This window comes from Sus scrofa, chromosome 4, assembly GCF_054392235.1.
Source record: "Sus scrofa isolate SSC_HxYL_T2T_F1_AM1 chromosome 4, Sscrofa_HxYL_maternal_Yorkshire_Landrace_v2.0, whole genome shotgun sequence".
Classification (NCBI taxonomy): Eukaryota; Metazoa; Chordata; class Mammalia; order Artiodactyla; family Suidae; genus Sus; species Sus scrofa.
Window position 1 is genome coordinate 114,738,089 of NC_139386.1, and position 22,099 is coordinate 114,760,187.

The 22,099-nt window shown below is 53.4% G+C and overlaps 1 protein-coding gene across 4 annotated transcripts; it reads left to right on the plus strand.

The window, feature by feature from the left end:
* The first annotated feature begins 1,773 nt into the window (after positions 1 to 1,773).
* KCNA2 (potassium voltage-gated channel subfamily A member 2) lies at positions 1,774 to 16,197 on the plus strand. Of its 4 annotated transcripts, none has more exons than XM_021088701.2 (3): positions 1,774 to 1,914; positions 4,012 to 4,350; positions 4,795 to 12,807. In XM_021088701.2, exon 3 carries the CDS (start codon positions 4,958 to 4,960, stop codon positions 6,455 to 6,457), a length of 1,500 nt encoding a protein of 499 aa, XP_020944360.1. In that variant the 5' UTR covers positions 1,774 to 1,914; positions 4,012 to 4,350; positions 4,795 to 4,957; the 3' UTR covers positions 6,458 to 12,807.
* The last annotated feature ends 5,902 nt before the right edge of the window (positions 16,198 to 22,099 follow it).

Below are 22,099 nucleotides of genomic sequence, written 5' to 3' on the forward strand. Positions count from 1 at the left end.
TGACAGATCAGGTAACCAAGGCTCAGAGAGGTGAAATAACTTGCTCAAGATCACACAGCTAGCAAGTGTCGGGAGTAGCAACTGGGTCTGGATTTTTTTGTCACCCAGCACTGCCAACCCAAGAGATGCCTTTCCAAGCGGGAGCCGCCTCGTTGTACCTGTGAGCAATTCTTAGGGTTTCTTTTCTTTCTTTGCTTAATTTCGTTTGGGTTGCTGTTCAGACTTAGATCGGGCTTTCAAGGCGGGAGGGAGCGTGGCACAGCCCCGAGGCTAGCCAGATGGAAGGAGGGGCAGAGGAAAATCCCAAAGAGGGGAAGAAATGTAGGGGCTGCTCGTTCCTCCTGAGCAGTGAGGGTGGGGGCTGTGGGTGTGTGTCTCAGAGTCACAAAGCCCTGAGTCAAGTCCCAGCACCACCACGGTGGCCTTGGGCACGTTGCCTCATCTCTCTGCCCAGCTTCCCTTCCCCTGAGATGGGGCTGGGATAGAAAGCACCTCCTAGAGCTGTGAGGATTATGCGTCCCGCTGGGTACAGGTGCTGGGCACAGTGACAGCTGAGCACCTGTCACCCGTGAACACGATGATTGATTCTTCCTCAAGAGCTGTTCCCTGTGCATGGCTTTCGTTTCAACAAAGGAAGGCCGAGAAAATACACAGGCATGAGCCAATGGGTAAGGCTGTGGTGCTTTAATTGACAGGAAGACCCAATGTGGCAAGAACGAGGAACAGAGCCTTGCAGGGCTGGTCAGGGAGGAAGCTTCCAGAAGAAATGTGGAGCTGGATTCTGGAGGGCAGTTTGATGCAGGAGGTGGAAATGGCTGAGCTTTCAGGGAGCAAACCTGGAAGCAGAGAGAACAGGGCAATGAAACCAGGTGATCGGGTGCTTAGAGAAACAGCCAAATGATAAGCAGGAAGCTGGGAGTGAGAGGGGAGTCTCCTAGGAAAGCAGAGTGGAGAAACCATCATTTGTGGGGTGTCTGCTCTCCACTCCTCACATAAACAATTGAACCCAGTTTAATGGCCATGAACTCTCCTCACTTTGTAGATGAGGAAACGGAAACCCCAAGATGTGAATGAACTTGCCCAGGACCTGACTGGCTCTAAAACGCCCAGGCCACTCTCAGGCTGGGATACTGCCAGTGCATCTTCTAGGAGCTCTAAACGAAATCGGTCCTGCCTGATTGTCATCTGTCATCCCCAGAGGTCACCAAGGTCACTGCCCTCCTGACCACCCCCTGCACCTCTGGGTGGGCCCACAGTCTTAAGCCATTCCTTGTCCACCATCTTCATGAAACACTGGAACCCCACAACCTTGGACCCTGGGGGTCCCCAGAGCTCCCAGCAGGAGCTCCAGGCCTAGGGAGGAGGCTTCTCGGAGCAAAGAGGGCCCTGCAGCATCTTCTCTGGACCAGAGGCCCCCTGTATGCAGGGCTCCGTGTCTGCTGCAGTTGGGGTCCAAGGATCCGTAATTTGGACAGGGATCCAGAGACCAGAGCTAGCAGGGGCTGTCACAGGGGTCACAAGAGCACTCCAGACCCTCTCCGATCCTCCATCTGAGCAGAGGGCAGACTAGGCTTCCCAGACATTCCTCCAAAAGCAAAGGCCCCTTCCACCACCCACCCCGGGGGGATGCCATGCGCTGCCTTCCCAACTTCAGAGCCCCGTGGGTCCGCTGGTCCTGCAAGGTCTGCGAGGGGGGCCGTTTTGTGAGGAGCCGGCCCTCCCCTGGGGCAGCTGCACAGCGTCCCCCAGCCTTTCCTGCCCCATCTCTGGGGGAGGGAGTCCAGAGGGCCGGCTCTGCAGTTCTGCCGGTTCCTGCGGCTCCTCCTGGTGGGGGCGAACACAGCAGCGAGTTTCTGCCACACTGCGGCCAGCCGCACCTGCTGCATTCCCCGGCGAAGCCAAAGCTTGGGCTGGGTAAGAGGGAGGTGGGAGACAGAGCTGGAGGAGGGGGCGCGCCAGCGCGAGAGGGCCAGGAGGGGGTCTGCAGACTCTGTCTGGCAGCAACATAATAATAGCAGCACATCTCCCCGGGGGCTGGATCCCTTCTCCGGCCTGGGAGAGCTGCTGGTTGTCTCCTCCTTGTCTGCTTCATTACATTGGCAGGAGCCTCTCGTGACCGCTTCTAAACTTCTCCCCCACCCACCCCCCACCCCGGTTCTCGGGCATCACCCATCTGAACCCTCCACCAGGTTCTGGTTAGTAAGCTGAGCTCTGCCAAAGGATGAGGTGTTTTCCTGGCGGGAAGGGGGCCGGGGCCCGGGGACCCAACTGAGCGGCCCGCCGGGTGGCGGCGGCAGGCGGCACGCCTCGCCGGCTCGGGCCCCCGCTGGCCCCTTTAATTCGAGTTCTCGGCCGGCCAGGTGCGGCGCTGCGTGGCGCGGTGCGGCTGCGGGCGGCTGCCGGGCGCTCCATACGCGCCGCCCGCGGGACTGCAGAGCCGGCTCCCGGCTGGCCGCTCGCACCCCGCCGCCGCCCGCCACCCCGGCTCCACCGGCGCCTGCAGTCACCCAGAAACATGGAGGCTCCGGCAGCCCATCGGGAAGGGTAAATGGGTGTCGGGGCGCTGGGCTGCGCCTGCTGCCGCCCCCTGGCCGGGGCTGCGGGGCACTTGGGCAGCCTGCATCGCGGCAGGCTCGGGCTGAGTCCGGGGGCGGGCGATCGGTGGTAATCGCGGCTGCCGGCCCAGGCCGGGGCGGGCCGGGGCGGTGGGGGCTGGCGCCCAGCGCAAGGAGAGAACGGGGAAAGGGCTCGGGGACCCTCCGGGCAGTGCGGGGCGCGGGGCGGAGGGCGCAGAGAGGAGCTGGCGGGTGATGGGAAGTGCAGCTGACAGCATAACCATGTCTGGTAAATAGCGCCGGTTGGTAGGACCCGAATCACTTGGGACCGCCGGGCTGCCTTCTCCTCTCCAGCTCGGAATTAAAACGGCTTTGCGGCCGAGAAGGGCTTCTCCGCTTCCTGGGGCCGTGGGCTGCCGCGGAGCCCCAGCTCTTAGAAGGACGCTGAGATCGGGGGCAGCAGCCTGCTCCCCGCCCCCAGAGTTCAGGCTCCAGGGTTTTTGGAAGGAACTCGAACCTCGGTGGTCCCTCGGCGGGACCCCAGGGGCAAAAAGAGCTGGGCTGCGCTCGGGCCGCAGCGAGAGCCCACCGGACCGGGCAGGAGGGGGTTAAGGTGGCGCTCGCTGCCGCGGCCAGCTGGTGGGTCTGGTCCACCCGCGCGGAGCGCGCCCGGCGGAATCCCGGCCGGAGCCCGGGGCGATGGGGAGAGGGCCGGGACCCCTCCCCGCCCTAGGGCCGGCAGGATTGGGCCGGCAGGGGGCCAGCCCGGAAGCCCGGAGCCTCCCGGCTCCTCCGCTCGCTGCTGCCAAGCCGCCTCACAGCCAGGCGGACTGAGCCTTGCTTCTGCGCTCCCGGCCCAAGGAGACGGGAGGGATTCTCTCTTGGGGAGAAATCGGTGGTCGAGCGCCTGCCCGGTTCAAATGCCACCCCTCCCGGAGGGAGGCCTGCCCCCCAGGAATCCCCGAGGGAGAGTAAGTCCTGGGACCAAGCCAGCCAGCTTTTGGAGGCTGACCTTTCTGTGTGAGGGGTCTCCCTGAGCCCCGAAGGAGTGATGTTGGGGGGCAAAGGATGGGGTGTGTGGTCCTTCCTCTAGGACTCTGCAGAGGTCAGAGCTTGAAGTCAGGCTGCAGTGTAGCAAGCCCTCCCCGCTGCGAGATGCTGTGTCCTGACCTGGGGGTGGGAGGGCTTTGCCCAGAGGACCAATGGGGGAATCTGGCTCAGCCAGGGGAGGCCCCTGGAGGAACCGGGCCCAGCCAAGTCTGAAGGCTCTTTCCCCGGGAGAAAATGCTTCTAACTAATGGAAGCCTGCCCAGAGGAGGCTGGGAGGCTGAGGATAGTTCTCAGGTGTGACACCAGAATGGAAGGTGGGCATGGAAGCGAAGCCACCAGAGCCCTCCTAAATCTTGGCACCAGCTGCCCCAGAGCCCCGGTTCCACCTTGCTGCTGTTTTTTCCAGGCAACGTCACACCTCCTGAGGACAGCCAGGAGGACTCCGGCTTTTGCTGAGCATTGCATCTTGCCTCCTTCCTTCCAAAGGCTTCAGACCCAAGCTAGGCTGTCCTCAAGTCCTGCATGCCCCTGGCCAGGCACTCCACGGCCCCTCCAGCCCAGCCCAGCCCTGGAGCTCACCTCCAGGACCTGGAGCCTGCCCTCCTGCCCAGAATGACTCACCACTATTTCTAGCTCAAGTGAGAAGACGTGATGGGGAGTCGGGCTGCCTGTTTGTGTATCTAGGATTCCCGCAGCATCAGATCAGCCCTGCGAGGAAGACAGCTGCAGATTCCTGCCTTGCCAGGTAAAGCAATCTATTGCTTAATAACAGCCATGTGCAGAGCCATTGGGATGGGGGTAGTGAGGGAGACCCAGGCCCAAGACCCGCCACGGTGCGTACCTTCCAGGGTGCAGGTATCTGCAAGATGTTAGTTCAGTGCCTGGGAGTGGCCTCCCTTCCAGCCTCTAGTGTGGGAGAAATCAGTGCTCCTCAAAGCCTGTGTAGTGCAGCGGGACCTGTACCAGCCACCTGCCCCCAGTGCAGGGCATTCCAGAGCTTTCTTGAGAGATTGCCCCCTGCTCCCCTCTGATCCACAGCCAGGTTGAAAGGGGAAAGGAAAGCTTGCTTTTTTGTCGTGGGGGTGGGGGTGGGGGTGACGTCTTTGAACTTTTGGCTGAAAAAGCGGCAACCCAGGTCCGGCTGCCAGTGCTGAGTGGTCTTATGTCCTTAACCGCCTCTGTCTTTCAGCCAAGCGGGGCTGTCCCTTCGGCTCCCAGAGAGCCCTCGGGGCTCTCCTGCAGGAGCCCAGGCCGATGCTGCTGTGTTTCCTGGGGCCATAAGCAGCACCCTGAGCTCCCTGCCGCCAGGCAGCTAGAAGGCGTAGGGAGAGGCGCTTCTCTCGGTTCCAATTATGACCGTGGCCACCGGAGACCCAGCGGACGAGGCGGCCGCCCTCCCTGGGCACCCGCAGGACACCTATGACCCAGAGGCAGACCACGAGTGCTGCGAGAGGGTGGTTATCAACATCTCGGGACTGCGGTTTGAGACCCAGCTAAAGACCTTAGCCCAGTTCCCCGAGACCCTGCTGGGGGACCCAAAGAAGCGGATGAGATACTTTGACCCCCTCCGGAACGAGTACTTTTTCGATCGGAACCGCCCGAGCTTCGATGCCATCTTGTACTACTACCAGTCTGGGGGGCGGCTGAGGCGCCCCGTGAATGTGCCCTTAGATATATTCTCCGAAGAAATCCGGTTTTATGAGCTGGGCGAGGAAGCGATGGAGATGTTTCGGGAAGATGAAGGCTACATCAAAGAGGAAGAGCGTCCTCTGCCGGAGAACGAGTTCCAGAGACAGGTGTGGCTTCTCTTCGAGTACCCAGAGAGCTCAGGGCCGGCCAGGATTATAGCTATCGTGTCTGTCATGGTCATCTTGATCTCCATCGTCAGCTTCTGCCTGGAGACGCTGCCCATATTCCGGGACGAGAACGAAGACATGCACGGCAGCGGAGTGACCTTCCACACCTACTCCAACAGCACCGTCGGCTACCAGCCGTCTACGTCCTTCACCGACCCTTTCTTCATTGTGGAGACCCTCTGCATCATCTGGTTCTCCTTTGAGTTCTTGGTGAGGTTCTTCGCCTGTCCCAGCAAGGCTGGCTTCTTCACCAACATCATGAACATCATCGACATCGTGGCCATCATCCCCTACTTCATCACCCTGGGGACAGAGCTGGCTGAGAAGCCAGAGGATGCTCAGCAGGGCCAGCAGGCCATGTCGCTGGCCATCCTCCGTGTCATCCGGTTGGTAAGAGTCTTTCGGATTTTCAAGTTGTCCAGACACTCCAAGGGTCTCCAGATTCTAGGGCAGACCCTCAAAGCCAGCATGAGAGAACTGGGCCTCCTGATATTCTTCCTCTTCATCGGGGTCATCCTCTTCTCTAGTGCTGTCTATTTCGCAGAGGCCGATGAGCGTGAGTCCCAGTTCCCCAGCATCCCGGATGCCTTCTGGTGGGCAGTCGTCTCCATGACAACTGTAGGCTATGGAGACATGGTTCCAACCACCATTGGGGGAAAGATCGTGGGGTCCCTGTGTGCAATTGCGGGTGTGTTAACCATTGCCTTACCGGTCCCTGTCATAGTGTCCAATTTCAACTACTTCTACCACCGGGAGACAGAGGGAGAGGAGCAGGCCCAGTATTTGCAAGTGACGAGCTGTCCAAAGATCCCATCCTCCCCTGACCTAAAGAAAAGTCGAAGTGCCTCTACCATTAGTAAGTCCGATTACATGGAGATCCAGGAGGGGGTAAACAACAGTAACGAGGACTTTAGGGAGGAAAACTTGAAAACAGCCAACTGTACTTTGGCTAATACAAACTATGTGAATATTACCAAAATGTTAACTGATGTCTGATTGAACCCTATCAACGTGCTCACAGCTCAAAGGAACTAATGCAGATATTGCATAACAGCCTGCATTGTAGTCAGTGTGTTTCCACAGTGTGTATCTGGTTCTGCATGGAGAGCAATAGTCGTGCAAGTGACTTTCGATCTTTTGATTTTTGATTTAGAACGCAGAATATCTATCCATGGCTTTCATGCAAATCTTCATCACCGGCTTAGGGGGTTCCAAAGACGGGAATCACCTATGGAGCCAGGATTTCAGAAGGACACATTGAGGCCACCTCATAGCAAACACAGAGCCCACCACATCAGTGTCACCTTTCCTTCCCAAGGAGAGAGATGCACACGGCATCCTGGCGATGCGCCCCCCCCCCAACCCCATTTGAACCTACCTCCCCCTTCACAGAGGAAAACCACACCGCGGTGGCTCAGCTTTAAAGTTCTGGTAATGACTCAAAAGGTCATTCCCATTTTTGCATTGAAAAGAACACACAGTGCTGTGTGTTGGAATTACTTTCTGTGTCACAGGCTGGGGGTTTTGTGAATTGCAGTTGCCAAGTAGATGCTCCGGAGGCTTGTGTTTCGTAACGGAAAATGCTGCATTTGGTTTTTTCTCTGCAGTGTCGATGTGAGGGAAGCCCGGGGTGGGAGGAGGGATAGTCAGGATGGCCAAATGCAAGTTGTCGAGTTTCACGTTTGCTCCCTTCGGCCTACAGGGAGAAGCCAGCACACCTAGGGACCGCTCAGCTTCAGATCGCACCATTTTTGCAGGCTTCAGGGTCACAAAGACATGTCTTATATCTTCGTCACACTGGAGTTTGCAGGCATCTGCTTTCCAATGCTGTGGCCCCGCTACACTGACACGGCAGTGAAATTTACCAGTGATGCGATAGAGCTGCATGGGTGTTTGTTGCATGAATCTCAATATTTAAAACACGGGAGATAACCTATTTTCTTAGTAGCCTACACAGTATTCATATCTAGAGTATTAATAGCCTAGGAATGGCATTGAACTAGGGTTTCCCCTGCCCCCCATCAGAAGACAAAAGCCCTCAATCAGGAGGAAAAAAACAGACTGACTGTTTGGAGCAGGGAACCCAAACTTCTGGTCCTCCAGCCACCCACTCCCCATCCTTGTTCTTCCAAGTGGGGGCACAGACCTCTGCAAAGCCAGGAGAGGGAGCAGGGAAGGCAGTGTCTAAAGACCTCACGTGACTGACTGTACCTTAGGTGTTAACCTAGTCGTGGGCATGACGGTACAGCTGACCTGGCATCTCGTCCTGAGGACAGGTGGATCTCTGGATCTAGTGTATATAAATACGTATCAAGTATCTCTTTCCCGAGTTCCTCTACCTAGCTAGCTGTAGAAAAAAATTGCATTTGAACCTTGTATAAGCTTATGCAATATTTCTGACACAGGGCAATATATGCATGTGTTTGACTATGTGCACCAGAGTGTAGATATAGACACACACATATATATATATATATTTATATATACATATATATACATACATTCGTGTGTATATGTATATATGCACACACATATTTTCATTCTCTGGAGTTCAGGTTCAGGAGCAAATCCACTGCTTGGTGGGTTGGTTGTCTCAGAGGCCTAGTGGGTTCACTTGTCTCATTGGTAACCCCGCTGGGCCTGGGTTTGCCGCCGTTGCCTCAGACACTCCAGTCTTCGTGGATTCGTAGATGTTAGAATTGTCTCTCTGCCCTCCATGTGCTGCAGCTTCAGTTCCCCATGGCTGAAGCTTGTCTTACCGAGTGCACAAGGGCCCCAGGGCCCTCACAGCTCCAGCTGTCCTGGGCCAGACCCACCCCAGGCCTCCTCTCTATAGCCCATCACGTTCATCATCTCCATTCTCATCTTCCCCCACCCCGTTTGGTTTTTATCTAAGACCCGGAACGTACTTAACCACATAGAACATACACAAGAGACCTGCCTGCCCCATGTACAAAGACACAACCTGCAACTCAGATGCAAAATATACAAAAACAACCTGGCCATTGGGCTCCGCAGCAGTCCCTTTCACGCCCCTTTGCCTAAAGAGCCAGAATGGATGGCCTGCTTTGAAACCAAGGACACGGAGGAGGAGGGCTCCCAGAGACCCCGTCCCTGGGCTTAAAGGGAGCCTCACCTGGGCTGAAAGTTCTGAAGTCCAGGACCAAGGGATGGAGTCCCTAGTTGATCCTCAGGCATCATTTTGATTGCCGAGCTCAAACTCTCTCCCCATTAAACTGGCAACCAGAGCCGCTTAAAGAAACCAAAGGCTGGGTTAAGAATCCCTACCCCCAGAACAGGTTGAGAGAAAAGGAGCACTGCATGGCCCAAAGGTCAAGTTCCAGCTGGCGCTGGAAGGAGTGGGGGTGGGGAGGCTTTTGTCTCACAAACTAGACTTCTTTGCCTTTTGACCTAATAGCTTAAATTGCCCAAGCTCAGCAAGTTGCGTGGTCGGGCTGCCCAGCCATGGCTCCAGCTCCAGCCCCAGCCTCAGCCTCACTGCTGGCTCTCTAGCACCTGCAGTTACCTTGGGGGGTGGGGCACCAGCCCAGGGTGCTCACTAGTTCCTGGTCACCCACATCCCCAGGGGTCTGCATGGCATCCCATGCCCGGCGCAAAGACTCTGGGCTTCTCTTCCTCTCCGTCGCGGGAGGTGGTGCTGCATTTCCAAGACGTGGGATGGAGGGACGCAGACCCTGGGAACCTAGATGGTGAAACAATCCATACCTAAGCCCCAGGTCGGGGGTAGATATTTTACCCCAGTGTCCTTGACCTGGGACTACGAAATGATCACCCACAGAGGCACACAGACAGGCCCACCCCACCAAAGAGATCTACTCTGTTGCCACACACACATCCAAAGCAGGCACCACACATGCAAAATACACAGAAACCAAATTAATGAAAAGGGCATACACAGGAGATATACATTTAGATCTATAACCCAAATACGCACACTCGGCACAGACATGGAATGTACGTACCAATATAGGACACACACAAATACCTGCATATGTCATTTACAAAGACACGACCTGCAATTCAGATGCAAAAGACCCAAAAATGACATAGACACGTGGGTATACTACAGCATACCCAAAGAATATTTTACTATTGTTTCTCCACACACAATACACACAATCTTGATTTATACACACAATGCATTTACTCATATTAGGTACACACAATAGAGCACACATCCCCAAGAACATAGATAACACACATGAGATGTGCACAGATACTCAGATCCATTGCTCTGCCCCCATGCCTATAAATTAAGGCCTAAACAAAAAAATCAGATTTAATCCCCTTTCCCTAGCCTGCATTTATACCCCTCAGTATCCTCCAAGAAATCTCTTCCTCTAGTCTCTTCTCTCCCCCTTATCCCCAGATTTCATAAAAATAACCCCAAAGTTTAAAGCAAAAAGATGGGCCAGCATGGTCAAGCGGAGCTCGGATTAAGCCTGGGAATCTCATGAGATGTCTACCTGGTCACCTTCCTCCCACCAGAAACCCAGGTGCTAGTGTGGAAGGACCCGAAACAACTGATAATCCATTAATATATACCTCCTGGCTGTGTCCTTTCCTTCAAAGCAAGTCCACACAGATGACCCAATAGCCTAGGCTCCCCTGTTCTCAGCCCCTGAGGTCTCTGATTCAGCCCCATTCTTTTGAAAGCCACGGTGGCTCAAGAGATCTGCAGGGTCCTGGGCCCAGAACCAGAGTGAAAATGCCCCCACCCTTCCCTCAGCCCACACATCTCTTTGCCCTTCCCTCCCATTGGCTCTGCCGGGGGCTCCCTCAGAAAGTCAAGACCATATAAACTTGTCTCTTAAAACGTGTCTCTTAAAACGAGTCCCCTTTACTTGCTTGTGGCATCTCTCTTGCTCTTGGGCCTAAGCCCAGTGGGGTCCACTCCTGAGGCTCCTCCCCCTTGCAGGCTCCACCCAGAAGCCCTGCCTCCCATCCAATGGCTGCGCCTTGAGGAAACACGCACCAATCAGCTTAAGTAAAACACGGTGAAGGACTTCAACCTAATGTTACACGAGCAAACATTTCTTCGAGGGCCCGATTTGTACCTCACATGCTAAGGCCCGACTTAAATGCTTTGTAAGATTATGAGCTGTTTTGTAAGATGACCCGCTAAACTGAGAACTGGGTGCATTTTGGCAAAGGCTTCACCTCAGGTGGAAGTTGGGGAGTCGAAGTCAGGCATCAGAGCAGTCTCTACTCCTGCCACTGTTCAAGATGTGTCCCACCCTTCTCTCCTAAAGATGGTCACACCTCCCAGTGCCCCCGGAGGAAGTAACGACAGCAAGGGTCGTTACAAGTCGGTCCAAATGTGCGCATTTAGAGCCATGTATCGGCCCTTTCCAGTGTTTTCAAGTCAAGATATCGATTTTCCCTTTAGCTTCGGCAGGGGCTTCCATGGTGCAAACTCTCAAGAAAGCTGGAGACTTTAGAATCTAAAAAGAAAGAGGTCCAGGAACGGTGGGGGCAGCGTGGTGAGTGGGGTGGCAGAGCTCGTTAGGAGGAAAGGGTACTTGAGCTGGTCAGATTCAGAGTCAACTTTTCAGAGGCTGAAATTTAGTTAAGGGCATAATCAAGGCTCTGGGCTTCCCGAAGCTTCTATGGTATTTGACACACTCGTTCTTCCTCTCTGCTTCCCTCTGCCCCTCTCATCTTGGTCTCTGAGGATAGTGTGGGTATGTCACCAGGAGGTTAGCCTTGAAAGGGTATTAGTGCCTCCAGCTTCTGTTGCCTGGTGTGGAAAGCTTTGTTGGCTTGAGCCTCCAGCCTGGGTGCTCAGGGGGCAGCCCTGTGTGGGGAAGGCTGCAGGACTAGCCTGTCCTATCACCTCTCCCCAGATCTCTCCATTGGCGTGAGGTCTCTGGCCAGCTTCCTTACTCATGGGCAGCCATCAAATATCAGTGCCATGCCATGTTGGGTGAGGGCAGGCTGGACGTTCAGCGCTGCCCACAGTAGTGAAGGGAGGTGGAGGCTGACTTTTCCCTAAGGAGACTATAAACACTTTGCAAATTGCACATGGGGGTAGCACCAGACACCCCCCCCCTGCCCCCGGGGCAGGCAGGAGGATCGCACTGCTTTGAGTTGCTTACACAGGGGTGTGGATGGTGAGCCGTGCTCCAGTTCTGGCTCCCCAGGGCCCATTGTCATAACAGCTCCATCTGGGTGGTGGCTGCCTAGTCTGCGAGGGCTGGTCCACAGAGGCTGTAATGTCCAGGGTGCTCCTTGGTTACACAGTGGAGACTCCCCCGGCCTTGGCAAAGTGTCCCTTGCCAGGTTTGAACCCGTGACCTTAACCTCATTAACATCATTAGCCACCTGAGCCCACTGGCAGAGCGTGGGATGCTGGGAGAGGTCCAGATGGCTGGAGGTGACCATCATGTAGAACCTCAGCCTTGGCCTTGGTGAGATCAGCCCTGTCCTCTCATCAAAGCAGCAAGCAGGCTGGGATGGGACTCTCCATCAAACAAATCTAGTTCAATTTTCCCTTCTTTCTGCTTCCCTTCCCACCAAAGTTCAGCTCCATCTCTCATCGTTTATTTTTTTAAAGAGGAAAAGTGCAATAAAATACATAGTGACTGTTTTCTTTAGCAATAGCTATTTCAAAACCTTGTTCTCAGGACTGAAAAGGGATCGTACCTGGACTCTCAGTTGATGCCCTTGGCTTCTGGGCATCGGTTCGCTGTCGCTGTAGTTCCCTCTTCTTCCCACGTGGTCACGTGACTCCTGCCCTCTGAGGCTCAGACCCTCCTGTGGGATGTAGACACACACAGGCGAGAGGTCTGCAGGAGAAGGTGTTCCTTGTCGCTCTGACTCTTCCCCATGTGCACCCCTCTGTCTCCATCCGTGCCCCTGTCCCTCCCCGCTCCCACCTACCCCTTGGGCCCACCCTCACATGGCATTCTCACACCCTCTCGGCACTGAAATCTTGAGTGTGACTGACCTCACACCCGCCCATCTCGTGGACTTTGAGTCGGACCGGCAGGGTGTGACGGAAGCCTGCAGGAATGCTCTTACCGATAGATAAGAATAAAGCATCCTGAGCCATTACAGAAGATCGTTTCCACGCACTAAAAGCCATTACTTGATCCATTTGTTTCCCTGCCTCCCCGCTCCTCTGGGAGATGGATGCTGGGGGAAGGTGGCCTGAAGGTTTGCACCTGGGATGGTAGCCTGGGCAGATTTGGGCATTACCCTCCGGCTGCCCTTCCAAATAAGCTGCCTTGTTTAACCAAAGGGGCTCCATGAGAGCGATGGAGGGAAGCAGGTGCCTGTGGGTTGAGGTCTGGGTGGTTAGGGCATGACACCGGTGAAACAAAGACCCCCACCACCCACTACGGTGTACAGTTGCACAAATATTTGCACACATAACTGGGGACTTCAGAAGCATCTCCTTTCCTGGAAAAAAAAAAATAAGAAAGAAACCTGTGAGGTTATATTTTCAACGGGACCATCAGGGAAGGCTGGCAGCTCCAGGGTCCCCTTGTACTCCGTTTCTGTCTACCTTGCTCTATACGCATGTATACAGCAGAACCTCAGTTAACTGATGGCGAAATCCTCAGGGAAGGAAGAATCCCTGTTGCTTTACAATTATGGTTATTTGGGTGGGGCTGGGAAAACATGTTTTGGTTCAACCTTTGTTGTTGGGGGGGGGACTTTCTTAAGTAGGTTAGTATAAACTTGCCCGCCTTAGTAAGTAGAATGTTCGAAGACGACAGAGACAGAAGACCTTGCTCTGCTCAGGGTCAACATTCTCCCCCTCAGTGCTCATTGCGTAGTCGTGGAGGTGGAGAAAACCAAAGAAACAGGCGAAAGGGATGCTGGCTGTAGGACGTACGTACCTGGACGTTGGCTACTTGGGCTCATCAGATAATGCCCTCGCTCTCATTTGCCTCTTTCGACTGAAAATGTAGGGAGAAACATAATTCTCATTAGTCGAGGTTTTGGTTAATTAGTCCTGAGTTATCCGAGGTTTTTCATATATACATATATCTGTGTATATACGTGTATAGTATATGTATATATGTATACCATTGTTTCAAAAATTATACAATTATACAGTGCCCGGTCCCCTTAGCTTCACTAATGTGGAAGGCGTTTGGCAATCCAAGAAATAAACTGCATTTATTTGAATTTTTTAAATGACCTTCCTTTGCATTCTTAACATCTCTCCAGTTCGATTCTTGTTCTCCTGCATAGGGAACTTTCTAGAAGGTAGTTCTTTCATAACAAAAGATCAGGCTCCAGCATCTTTCCCTTTCCTCCCAGGTGGCTGCCTGACTCAGGGATAAAAGGGAAGTCTGATCTAAGGACCAGGTGCTTTATCCTTTGTTCTGTCTGCCCTGGTTGGCTGTAACCTCGTCCCTGCAGACCAGAAAAGTTATTCCAAACTTTGTAGCGCTCGGGGAGTGGGAAGCTTGCAGACCTGGCAAAGGACTGATCTGTTGAGCTCTCTCTTTGTCATTGATGGTGCCCTAGGCTTGAATTTCATGAGATCTGAAAGTGTCCTTTTTAATGAAGAGCAAAAGAATGGCTCTGCCCCACACAAGAAGGGGAGATGCGTAGCAACCACTGGAAGTGAGAAGCCCTTCTGTTGTTGATTCCAATCAGATCTAGGTGGCAAGTGTAGGCAGTCGAGCACCTATAATTCAGTCGCCTCTTTGGAGAAACAGCAGGGGCTGAGCTGAACCATGCTCTGGTTCTCCATCTCACTGGCAGTGTATGAGACACATGGGAGGTTGGTCCAGCCTCACCTCCTGCAGGTGACCGTGTGTGCCCTCCCTAGACCAGGGTGGGAGGGACCCCTCACTGGTATCTGATGCAGTGGAGGTGGTGCAGGGGTGCTTGCCCTCCCCCAACACACCCGGCAGCCCCTCCAGTCTGGCCAAGTGGGCAGCCATCAGACCGTAGAAGCCCATAACCCAGGCTTAGCCTGCCCAGCTGGTGAACTGAGGCAGCCTGTCTGCACAGCCGCTTCTCACACTGTGTGAACCTCAGCATGGAAACCGATATAACGTCCCGTGCTCCCCTGCATTCCTCAAATAGTCAGATATGTTCCAGATGAGCTTGCAGCTGAGAACTGCCTGCATCATTCCACCGACGGATGCGCAGAACAGGTGTAATTATATAATAATGTGGACAGCAGCCTCCTCCTCTAGGTAAAGGAGGGCAGTGTAAATACGGCCGTCCGCTAGGACCTTGGGTAGTTACTCAGAGGACTCGGTCCTGTGTCTCTTCTCCGTCTTCCTGAGGCCTGGAAGCCTGGCTTCTCCTAGAAAATGATCTCTAGATGCTGATGTTGTATGAGCACATACACTCTGGACTGCTAAGGAAGCAAGAGAAGGAGCTGGCAGGGAAACGATATTCTGGGGCAGGGAGGGGGCTCGCTTTGCTATCAATTTCCACGTCAGCTGCTGCTATGCCTGCCTTTTTAGCTTATGAATGCAGGGCAAGGACTGCAACCTGCCAGGCAGCGCTGGGAGGGAGCAAGCAGCTGCAGGCTCAGGAGAGAGAGAGGGGAAAGCACGGACAGCAGCCCAGCCGGCTTTGGCAAGGGTGAGTGTCAGCTCGGGAGGGTCTGACCATGCTCCGTGCTTGCCCCAGTTCTGCCTTCACGTGGGATCCAGCGACCCAGTTTCCTTTTGTTGTCGTGCTTGGATGATTCCTTCATTTCAAGGGCCCCAGGAAGCTGGAAAGTCCCATGATCGAGCTCCAGCCTGCTGCGCAAACAATGCCCAGGCCAAATTGGCCTCGGACTGGGTTTCTGCATCCCTGCGCCCCTCGCTCCATGAAGGGTAATCTTGGAACAGGCAGGATTAAGGTGCCAGCCATCAGGGAGGATTCTCTCGTTTTCATCAGGGACACAGCTGCAAAGCTCATGAGTGCAGAATGCTATTTCCTCTCCTAGACGTATGTGCTTCTATGCTTATTATATAGGCTGTCTCTGGAGATTTTATATATTACACACATACCCATATATATATATAGATAGATAGATAGATAAAATGTGGAAATGGCCGCTCACTTAGGCTAACACAGCACAGATTCTAATTAGGGTTTGCACTGGCTCCTTGCTGCTCTGGCATGGCTCCGCAGCTGCCCTCCGTGCCCTAGCTCTAATAATTTCTGAAAACTCAAAGAGGAGAGGCAGATAAACAAGCCTCCCTGGGATCAATAGAAGAAGGAACTCCAAGGCTGATGGTAAAGCTTCGTAAGGATGATGCCAAAAGGGAACTGGGGTCTCCATGGTGATAAGAGGCCGGGGACCAATGGGAGCTGAAGGCGGAGCAGGACCTGTGGGGAAGACTCATGGGAGTTGGGAGTCATTTAACTATTTGTTTGCTTCATGAAAATTTAGACACCAGCTGTAACTGCATTGCACAGGATGTATAGGTATTATCATTCTTGCTGACATATTCTGGAAGCTTTCAGCCCCACCAACACTGCCCCGCCCAGGACTTCTGCAGCTGAGAGTTCCTGTGTCAGTAGGGTCTGATATTTGTACATAGGTTATACATATAAGTGTACATACGTGCCTCAATGAACATTGCCTGTCCACCTGATCATAGGTGTACATAGACTTCATAGAGCTCTGCAGTCTTTTGTAAATATCAACACAAGGAAATAAGTATATAAATATATATTACTGAGGATTTATTTTAACATCATTCTGTGTGAAATGAAAAAATAAATAAAATTTTTGACAGACACTGGTCGTCTCCACCTTCTTTCTCGACCGACTGGATTACCATCGCTCCAACAGGCATGCGTGCTTGCCTCTCACCGTCAGTCCAGTTTCTGCAGCCGGAGGACCCTTCCGGAGACCAGGGTGGGACGGGAGGGGGCGCTCCTGGATGCATCAGGGACCATCCCGGCCCTGCGCCCACCTGCTCCTCCTGAGAGCCCAGTGCAGTGAAGTGGAGAATGTGGCTGGGAGGGTAGAGGCGGGTTTGAGATCCCTCCCCCATTGGGTGAATGCTTCTTGTGGAGCTGGGAGATGTGTGGGGAAGGGGGACCCGGTTTGAAAACCAAAGGTGGCCAGCCCCCTGGGAGTCATTGAACAAATCCACCCACCTTTACAGGCCCTTTCTCAAACCCAAGCCCACTTCTGCCCATTCCTGCGGGCCCCTCCCCAGGGGGAGGGGCCTCGATTTCCAGCTGCCACGCCTCCTCGGAGAAGATTCTGATATTCACAGACTCACACTTTGCTGAGGCATTTCCATCTGATTTTCTCTGAGGGCTATTCTAACCCATTGCTGGACTCCCCGGATTCAGATGGCCCAAGCATGGCCATGGTGTGGGGTGTGACACAGAGAAGTTCTTGCCCTGGGCCACCAGCAAGTGCATTCCGCCCCTGCCCGCCGAGTCTCTCATTAATGATCTCCAGTTACACCCCTTCCAGTCTGTCTCTGCCCCTGGGAAACTGGCCAACGGAAGCAGCTGGTCCTCCTGCTCCCTCCCAGTCTCACCTTCAGAAAGGTCTGTTCTGGGCAGCAGGTACTGAGGTGACAGGGGAGAGGGTGATAAAGAAAGGGGAACCATTTCTGACCACAGCTCCTGCTGGCACGCTTGCCCAAGGGGAGCATGGCCTCCTAGCTACACTGTGCCACCCCGACCTCACCCTCTGCTCTCTCTGCCCCTAGGGCCCTTTGCATCCGCGGAGTGGGAGCATGAAGTCCCCCAAAGAGCTCTACCTGTCCGCAGAACAGCCCCAAGCAAATGAGCGGGGCAGGGCTTCTCGTCCCCAAAGAAATGAAATGCTGAAACTGGCTCCTAAGGTCGGTCCTTCCTGCTGGACACGGAACTCCTGCCTCTTAGGAGCTGAAAGCTGGGAACTGGGGAGAGTTTTGTCCGTCCCTGAGTGTTTAGATTTTATTAGGTAAATACATCAAGGGAGACAGTGAAGGGAGGGGCGGCCGCAGGGAGTGGGGAGGTGTGGAGGATACAACATCGAGGTTCCTATTCTTCTCTCCGCATTGTTCATTCAAGTGTAGACCACACTTGCCACGTGGGCACACTAACCCCTTCCCTGCCTGGGCTGGGGCACCAGCCGTGTACACTCCCGGCTGCAAAGGCTTGAACGCCGGGCTTTGCCCAGCTGGGTTCCTCCCAACAAAGTGGTGCTTGATGGGGGCGGGTGGATGGAAGGGGACAGCCCGCGTTGTCTCAGGGCCATCATGGTAGCTGCAGCAGCAAAGCTGCATTTGAACAACTGAGAAGCTAAATTAAGCAGAGAGAGAGAGAGAGAGAGAAAGAGAGAAGGCTCTAGAGGCAAAGGCTTGAATTTGAATCCCAGCTCTGTCACTGGCCAGCTCTGAGACCCTGGCTCCTCGAGCCTCAGCTCATCATCTCTATAAAGGAACCCTGATGCCTACCTTGTCTTGTGAAGATTCAATGAGTGCCTGGCACATATAGGGAGTCCAGTAACAACAGCAAATGTTCCCCCTCTCTCGGATTTCCCCTTCAGAAAGATCCAGAATCCTCCGAAACCTGAGTTGTAAGAGTTAAAGGATTTTCAATCTCTTCTGGTCCAGGGGCTCCTCATCTGGGCTAAGAGGTACAAGAATTGACTTCAAAGGGTCTAGAAAACTCCTGAAATTACGTACAACCCTCTGGTATGGTCACCTTTCCATGGAGAGTGCCCGCAGCTGTCCACGGCCCCCAAACTTAGCACTACTGGTCAAACTCTGACCCCTCACCTTCTCCCCAGTGTCCAGGAAGGAAAAGTGATTTTCCTGGAGTACTTTTCATTTATTCAAAAAAGTTCACTTCTTCAAAAAAAGCATTTGCGCTTGTTGTTCAGGATACTCTGCCCTTGCGGGTCTCCAAGGGCAGGATAGAAATTCACCCGCGGGGAGTCAGTGGCCGACCCAGGGCCTGACCCGACCTGCCCCTGCCCCCAGGACATCTCTTTCCATTCATCTGGCCCCTGTGCAGCAGCAGGGCCTGGGCCTCAGCTCGGGATCCAGACTCGAAGTTGCCTCGGGCAGGTTTAGGCCAGCAGTGGGGAAAGGACCACAGATTTTGATGTGAAATGAATGCTATTGAAAAGATATGCAAACGAAGCAAGTCTGCATCTCTTCGATCCAAGGACTGGGGCATTTTTGAACCTGACTTCTCAGCTCCAATTATCCTCTGTCTTCTTTTCCCTTAGACACATCCCCACACTCAGGGCAGTAAATACACCCACAGATCACTGTCTTATTCGAAGAAGATGAAGGCTTTTTGGCCCTGTACCTCTTCCACCATGAACACCAGCCAAGGCTCCATGCTTAATGGTTTGTGGTGAAGTCAACAGAAACATCTTCCATCTGCAGGGATTCCTGTATCAGGGACAATCCGCCCTTCCCCTAGGGCTGTTTTGATGGGAGATTTACGCTCTCTCTACTGATCATTTGGGGAGCCACCAACAACCACGTGAGAAGTGAAACCACAGCCGTTCTGCTTCAGTGGCGTGTGCTGCCTTCCCTCTCTCAGCCTAAACCAGGCATCTTTAAGTTTCTTGTTAATCTCAGAATCCCCAGCACCTGACACGGTGCCAAGCACGATGAATATTCATTGACTGAATGAATATCTACATCACATAGTCAGAACGGTGGCCGAGATAGCCACGCCACGCCCTTGGGACAGCAAAGATGTGGTCATGTCCTAGGACACCCTTTTTTCGGTATCTCACTCTGGGCTTATAAGAGAGCTCTAATCCGACTTCTCCCAGCCTGAGTCAGACTGGCCTTTAGGTACAGGTGATCTGAGTCACCTGACTCTAGTCCATGGTCAAGGTGCCACATGCCTCCTAAGACCCTGTCCCCAGCACACCCTCCCACAGGTCCCAGAGAAGATGCCCTCCAAACAAAGCCTGCCCGACCCCACACCAGCCCCAGGGCAAAGCCCTTCTCATATCCCAGGGGACTAGAGTCTAAAGGGTTGCTACGGGCTTCCCAAATTCTGAGGCAGAGATCTTGCTGGCTTAGGAAATGCTGGGCCTTGGCATCAGGGCTGGGCTCCATTCCTGGCTCCAGGGTGTAGACTTGTTTTTTTCCATGTGACCTTAACAAGGGAGCTTTCTCAACTTTTTTTCCATATTAACTTTAGATTAAAATGCCTGCCTCACAGGGTTGTCATGAGTTTTTTCCTACAAAATAGTCACGTGTGTGTGTGTGTGTGTGTGTGTGTGTGTAAATATTATGCTGTATATGTTGAGGGCTTACTTTGTGGCAGATACTCTGTAAATGCTCCACATGCATTATGTCATTTAGTTATCACCACAGTCCTGGGAAGTGCGTTCTTAGCTATATTTTTACAAGCTAGGAAACCAAACCTCAGAGAGGTTATGTAACTAGCCCAAGGTCACACAGCTAATAGCTGGCCGAGCCTTGTGAGGCCAAAGCCCATGCTCTTGACGAGTAGGACAGACAATAGAAGTTAGTCCTTCCATCACCACCTTCTGCCTCCACGTGGTTGAAGCACATAAATAAGTCTTACAAGAAGACAAAACAGGAAAACTTCATCTGGAGTTCCTTTTATGGCTCAGCGGTTAAGGAACCTAATGAGCAAAAATTCATGAGGACGTAGATTCGCCCCCTAGCCTGAGAGCTTCCATATGCCTTGGGTGCAGAAAAAAAAGAAAAAAGAAAACCTCATTGGCCTTAAGGAGACTTGATACAGGAGTTCCCTGGTGGCCTAGTGGTTAAGGACTCAGTGTGGTCATTGCTGGGGCTTAGGTTAATATTGTGGCTTGGGTTCAGCCCCTGGCCAGGGAACTTCCACATTCCACAGGCATAGCAAAAAAAAAAAAAAAAAAGGCTGATGCAATCAAAATATTCCACCTAGCCTGAGGGATGAGCCAGGATGGGAATGTCCTTTGTCTTCCCTTCAAGCTCTGCCAGATTGAGCCCTGGGACATGGCATCGGAGACCTGTGGGACGGGTGAAGGCACCAACCCGAGGAAGAAGTGCTTCATTCCCCATTTCAGCCCCAATCATTTAAGTGTTCAAGGTAGCAGGCCCCTCCAGCCAGGCCTTGGCATGCCCAGCGTCCTTGCTCCAGCCACACTGTGCCACCCCGACCCCACCCCTGCTCCATCTACCCTTAGGGCCCTTTGCATCCAAGACGCTTCAGATGGTGGCTGTGCCTGAATAGAGGAATTCTTAAAGGGTGATGTGGGGACAGAACCACCCGGGGAAAAATAGACATGTGTGCACACACATGTACACACACGCACATACACACATGGGGAAATCCTCAACAAATCGTAGGACCTGCTTTTCCTTCTCAGCCTACACTTCCTCGGGCTTTAACCTTTGAAATCCACTGAAGCAAGAAAAAGAAGGACTCCTCGTGCCAAGCGGGTAATTATGCTGACTAAAGAAATGATTCGAATCCACCAAGACGTGAGGACCAGCACCCACGTGCAGGCATTGTGCTGGGCAGTTTGCCTGGCTCATCGCATAGAGTCCTGGCAATGACTCTGTGACATCATTGTCACCATCGCAATTTTCAGATGCAGAAACTGAGGCTCAGAGAGGCACAGTAATTGCCTAAACTCACGCAGCTATTGAGAGGCAGCTCTAGGACCCAGATCCAAGACAAGTGGAAGCTTCAAAGTGCAGTCTAGTACCCTTGATAAGACACCAACAGGCACCCGGGTGGGGTCAGCACCAGCTGGGTCCTATGAGGACATTGCACCAAAAATCACCAAGGACCCCAACTCTGTCCTTGAACCCTCTTGATCTCTGAAGCCTCCAGGAAATATGTGGATGAGGCAACTTGGGAAAGAATCAGGAAGTCTAGGGATTACGAGGTGCAATGGAAATGGATCACCTTCCTGGGGTATTTTTGTCAATGGGGTTCACGAGGCTGCAAGGTGTGAATGAGCAATCGCTATATTAAAATTTCCTGAAAAAGCTTTTCTCCTTTGGGCCTTGGCTCCTGAGAGAGAGCGGAAGGTTGGGGGGTTCACACCCCCCCAGCATCCCTCTTCAGTTTTCAACTTCAGGGTCCAGTGGGTGAAGGGATTGCCTTTAGCACTACTCTTCCTCTCTCTCTGGCAACCTGATTCAGCCTCCTCACTTAGAAAGCAGGGTGGGGTCGGGGCGAAATGCTCTTCCCCAGGTAGCCATGGCGATGAAATGCACACGGCAGAAGTTGTCTGGCACTTCTGTTCTGGGGGAGGAAGTGCCCCGTGAGGCCGGAGACCCAGCTCTGGGCAGCAGATGGGCCCTGGAATCCCAGGTCTGGTTTTTGAGCTCACTGAATCCTAACTTCCTCATCCATAAGGTGGGATGAAACTGCCCACCTTGCAGACTTCTAATGGAGACAAGGGCCTTACATGAAACCCCTCTCAGGTCATCCGTACTTAGCAGATGCTTCTAAGTGCTGGGCTGCCCCACGCTCATTAATTCACTCAGTGACTATTTGTGCAGCACCCATATGCACCTGGCACTGTGCTAGGCTCTGGGGATTAGAGGTAAATGAGATGCCACCCTTGTGTCATAAATCTCAAATGGTAAGACCAGTTCTCATAAGGAAAGATGGAAGGAAAATCAGGGAAGGGGGGAACATGAACCTTGAACCACGAATAGCACATGAATAGGCTCTTGCTAAATGATCACA

What these genes read in the sequence shown, in the direction of transcription:
- KCNA2 (XM_021088701.2), top strand. Translation starts at nt 4,958, where the DNA reads ATGACCGTGGCCACCGGAGACCCAGCGGACGAGGCGGCCGCCCTCCCT.